At 38.3% G+C, this 4,259-nt stretch overlaps 1 protein-coding gene across 1 annotated transcript; it reads right to left on the bottom strand.

Moving 5' to 3' along the window:
• LOC111056764 lies at positions 1-1,518 on the bottom strand. The gene has a single exon (XM_022344159.2). The coding sequence runs from the start codon at positions 1,516-1,518 to the stop codon at positions 1-3; it is 1,518 nt and encodes a 505-aa protein (XP_022199851.2).
• Between the last annotated feature and the right edge of the window lie 2,741 nt (positions 1,519-4,259).

Below are 4,259 nucleotides of genomic sequence, written 5' to 3'. Positions count from 1 at the left end.
TCAATGAACACATGTTTTTATTCCACCTCTGTTGCCTCGTTCAATGAACATATACATTTTGTAGTCATTTAGGAGTTCTAGTTCAACTTTTGTATACTTTAGCATAACATCAAAGGAGAAGCCTGGTGATGTGAAGTAGTGAGCACAATCCAAGTTATAGTTTTTCAAGCACATATCTCTGAAGCTTTCAAAGACATCAGCCAGTAGGAGAACATCTGTTTCGAGGTATAGATCACTGTACTCTCCCAGGGTCTTGCAGTCAAATTTCTCCCACATTTGTTGAGCATGTTCATATGCCTCATCACTGATGTGGCTGTCAGTTAGCTTGTTGAAAAACGTTTCCTCTGGTGGTAGTGGGGTCTCCTCCAGTTTCTCCCATGAGTTACAATATTCATAGGGGAACACACCCTTTCTGGGAACCAATTCCAGTTTGTCTCCAAATTCTCTAGCAGTATGTGGTAGCACTGTTGACACTTCTTCAGTGGACTTGACAAGGTTGGTGACTAGGTTGTCTGAGCTGTCCGGTGTGAATCTGAATGTATTGATGAATCGTAGGTGCAGTTGCTGGGAAATTTGTTTGGTGAATGATATGTACTTTTCTGATTTGTTTGGGATGACAGACAGCTGCTTTTTATTGGTTCCAAAGTGCGTTGTGATCAAGTGAGTGTCGTAATTGGAAAAGTTGTGAAGAAAAACAGGGATAAATGTTGTATGACATCTTTGAAGGTTGCACTTGTTGCACAGAGCGTTCCGGTAGAATCCTGTTATATGACAATGGTCATACACCTTGTCACCATTGAATGGTTTCTCGCAGGCTTCACAGTTGGTGGCAGCATTGTGTCTGGCTTTCTCCCTCTCGAAAAGTGGGAGCATCTTTATTTGATGATGATTGATTGCCTCATCTAGATCTCTTGCATGCATGGTCAGAGTTTTGATGAAGTGTTTAGCTGCATCAGGTCCTCTGTAGACAATTGGTACCTGAGGGATGAGGTTGATGATTGTCAACCATGATTGTGATGGGTTCTTATCTCTAACGAAGTAGAGGCAGTAGCTCATTGCGGTGTGACGCTGGATCACTTTGGTTGCATTCCCAATCCATTGCTGCTCTTCCTCGGCCTCCTCTAGTGGACATTCGAAATCTGCATAGGCCACCAATGGTATTCTGAATTTATTCAAATGTTTCTCAAATTCCATTGTTGGTGGACTTCCATCTTCCTTGAGTTGAGGCATGATGATCCTAGCAGTCTGGTTATTGGCACAGTACTCCTCATGATCTTTCATCCTATGCTCCCCATTATTCTTAATGGTGTAGTGTGTGAAGCATCTACGACAAATGATGATGCGGTGTTCATCCTTAGTGAGCTGAGATCTCACAAGTCTTTCTAAGTTTTTCATGAAACATGAAACAGTAGTGATTGTTGATATTTTCCTCTTCTTTATGAGTGGTGGTGTCCTGAGTTGTGGAGGTGGTGGCTTCACTCCTGTCCTGAGTGGTGAAGGTGGTGGCTTCACTGTCATCATTGTCATGGAGGAGAAGTAAATCAAAATGATCCTCCTTCATTCCTTTTGCAAGATGTCTTGGATGAATAATACACTTGGAATCCATCCCATATATATTAACAGTTACACTCAGATTATCCCTCTCAAAACAGTCGATTTGATTGATGGTAGTGGGGAAAGAGATTCCATTGAAATTGTATTTTTCAGTCAGCTGATGATATCTCTCATTGATTCGTTCAGGATGTGCTCCTTGCACATGTTTGGCAAGGATTGCCCACTTGAAACATTGTTGATCACTATTCTTTGGATTGATGATGGCTTTCCTTGCTGCAATTTTGGCTGGCAGTTCAATGTAGGAAGATCCTTGAAGTGGTTTGTGTCTGCTTATGTGTATGAGGAGACCATCAATGATGAGAAGGCTCCATCCACTAGAGTTGCCCTCGAACTTGGCCTCTTCTTCCAACAGCTTCCTGCATGCCTCCCTGATAATTCCAGCAAGATTGTTGACATTGAATATTGAATAGATCGGTATCTTGAAGGCCACATTCTGAAATTCCTCCTACTCAATGTTCTTCTCATCAAGGTGGCTGCATTGATATGTGGCCTCCAACACCAGGTTGACCTTGATTCGCCCGTGTGTCTGGAACTCCTGACCTATCGCATCAACAATCTTTGTCTGCAGGCTGTTTAGCAGAGGGTGGGAGTCCTTTGCTGGATTGGGTGAAGAAATGTTGTTGTAAAAGAGTGTCCAAAGGTTGTTGTTGAACACCTCCAATGTACAAAACTCTCCTGAAGTGCTGCTGGTCTGCTGGCATCTGGTAGCTTTGTTCATCTGTAACATACATACAAGAAGATTAATAATAGGGTGCAATGTAGGCGGCAATCATCTAGAGTGACACAGTCATCTCGAATGACATGTCTTGCACTCAATCCAGATGTTCAGCATACAATTCTTACTACTATATATGCTACTGAAACCAATCATAGGATGGTGGTATGTTCAGAAAAAACAATGTTTGGAATCAATATTCTGAGGTTAAGTTAGGTCAGAAGAAGTGACTAGTAACTTCTGCAGACCTAACCTAGCCACAGTTCATTGTCTACAATTGTTGACTTATTGTTCATAGAGCTCCACAGGCAGAAACATACTTATTCACAAAATTTATTAGGCATTACATTATGAGGTGACATACTTGAAATCATTGAAAGGTCAGGTCAGAAGAAGTTACTAGTAACTTCTGCAGACCTAACCTAATCATTGTCTTCAATGTTCATTGTCCACAATCGTATTGATCTGTTGACTTATTGTTCATAGAGCTCTACAGGCAGAAACATACTTATTCACAAATATATTATGCATTACATTATGAGGTAACATACTTGAAATCATTGAAATCATATGAATCTGCTGACATTTTGTTCATGGAGCTTAACAGGTATGAAGACTTAATAATAATAAATTAATCATATAAATCAATACATATCCATTTTTATGAGTAAGAAAAATTTCTTCATCTCTTTTCAAAACATAGAATGAAAACACTTGTGTACTAACCTTTTTTATACAATTGAAGATCAAAATTGTGGCGGTGTGTCCTAGGATACTTTTTTACTTTTTCACAAAAAGAAGTGCATGGTTGTGTGCTGAAACGTTGGGTCCTAGAACTGAACATGGGAGATGTATCTTCTATAGCTCTTAACTGAACACTGATGGTCCCCCACTGTTGTGAACACTATATATTATATACACATCATAGTGGGTGGGTGGCCTTCTAATTTATTTTTACTTATTTTTGATTTTTCATTATTAAATTTTATTTATTTTTTTCTAATTATTATTAAAATCTATCATTTTTTTCTAAGAGTTTTCTTTCTAATTTTTTTGAAGTTTTGACCTTGACCTTGACCTCGACCTTGACCATGACTTTAACTTTGACCTTGACTATGACTTTGAACTTGACCTTGACCTTGGTTGGGTTAGGTGGGGAAGTCAGGCGCATGTTGTCCCAGAACAGGTAATATATAGCTACTTCGGATATACAAACAAAATTATTCTTGAGAGAATAGGATAAATTATTGATAAAAGCAACTCCCATCATAAAAGTTTGTTTCATAGAGAATTTAAATTATCTATACTCTCAGGATCTTATATTAGCTCTGATTGAAGCTCAATTTGTTCTCAATGAATGCATTCTGATTACTTCTTCAACTTGGTGCCAACCTATTAAAGTCAACTCAACTATTAATGCCAACCTGACAAAGTTATTAATTTAGTTGCCAGTTAACGACTGTTTTGAAGAGGCACTTCTTCTAGATTATAGTTCTATAGTAATATATGATGTGGACATTTCAATATTATAATTAAGAGATTGGGATAAGAAGAATATACATGCTAAAAGACGAACTTTAAACCTCTAAAAACCACCCTTAGAGTTGAAATATCGACAAAAAATTTTTTAGTGAGCACCTAGGACTTATAAGGGAGCTATATCCCAAGTTTTGTTGTGATCCATCCAGTAGTTCTCCAGAAATTGTGATCAGTGGGTGAGTCAGTGAAATAAGAATTTTATAAGTATACTAGCAGGGCACCTGTGCTTCGCTACAGGAATTGGAAGATAAGATTATTTCTGTGAACCATTTATAATCTGAATTCTACCAGAATTTTTATCATCGTTTTTGAGATTAAGCCATTACTTGACATGAAAACTATTGAGTCAAATCATTCGATTAATCATTGATGTGTTGGAAGTGCTCTGTAC

The sequence above is a fragment of the Nilaparvata lugens genome, chromosome 4 (assembly GCF_014356525.2).
Source record: "Nilaparvata lugens isolate BPH chromosome 4, ASM1435652v1, whole genome shotgun sequence".
Lineage (NCBI taxonomy): Eukaryota > Metazoa > Arthropoda > Insecta > Hemiptera > Delphacidae > Nilaparvata > Nilaparvata lugens.
This window is presented reverse-complemented; position numbering and strand designations above follow the sequence as displayed.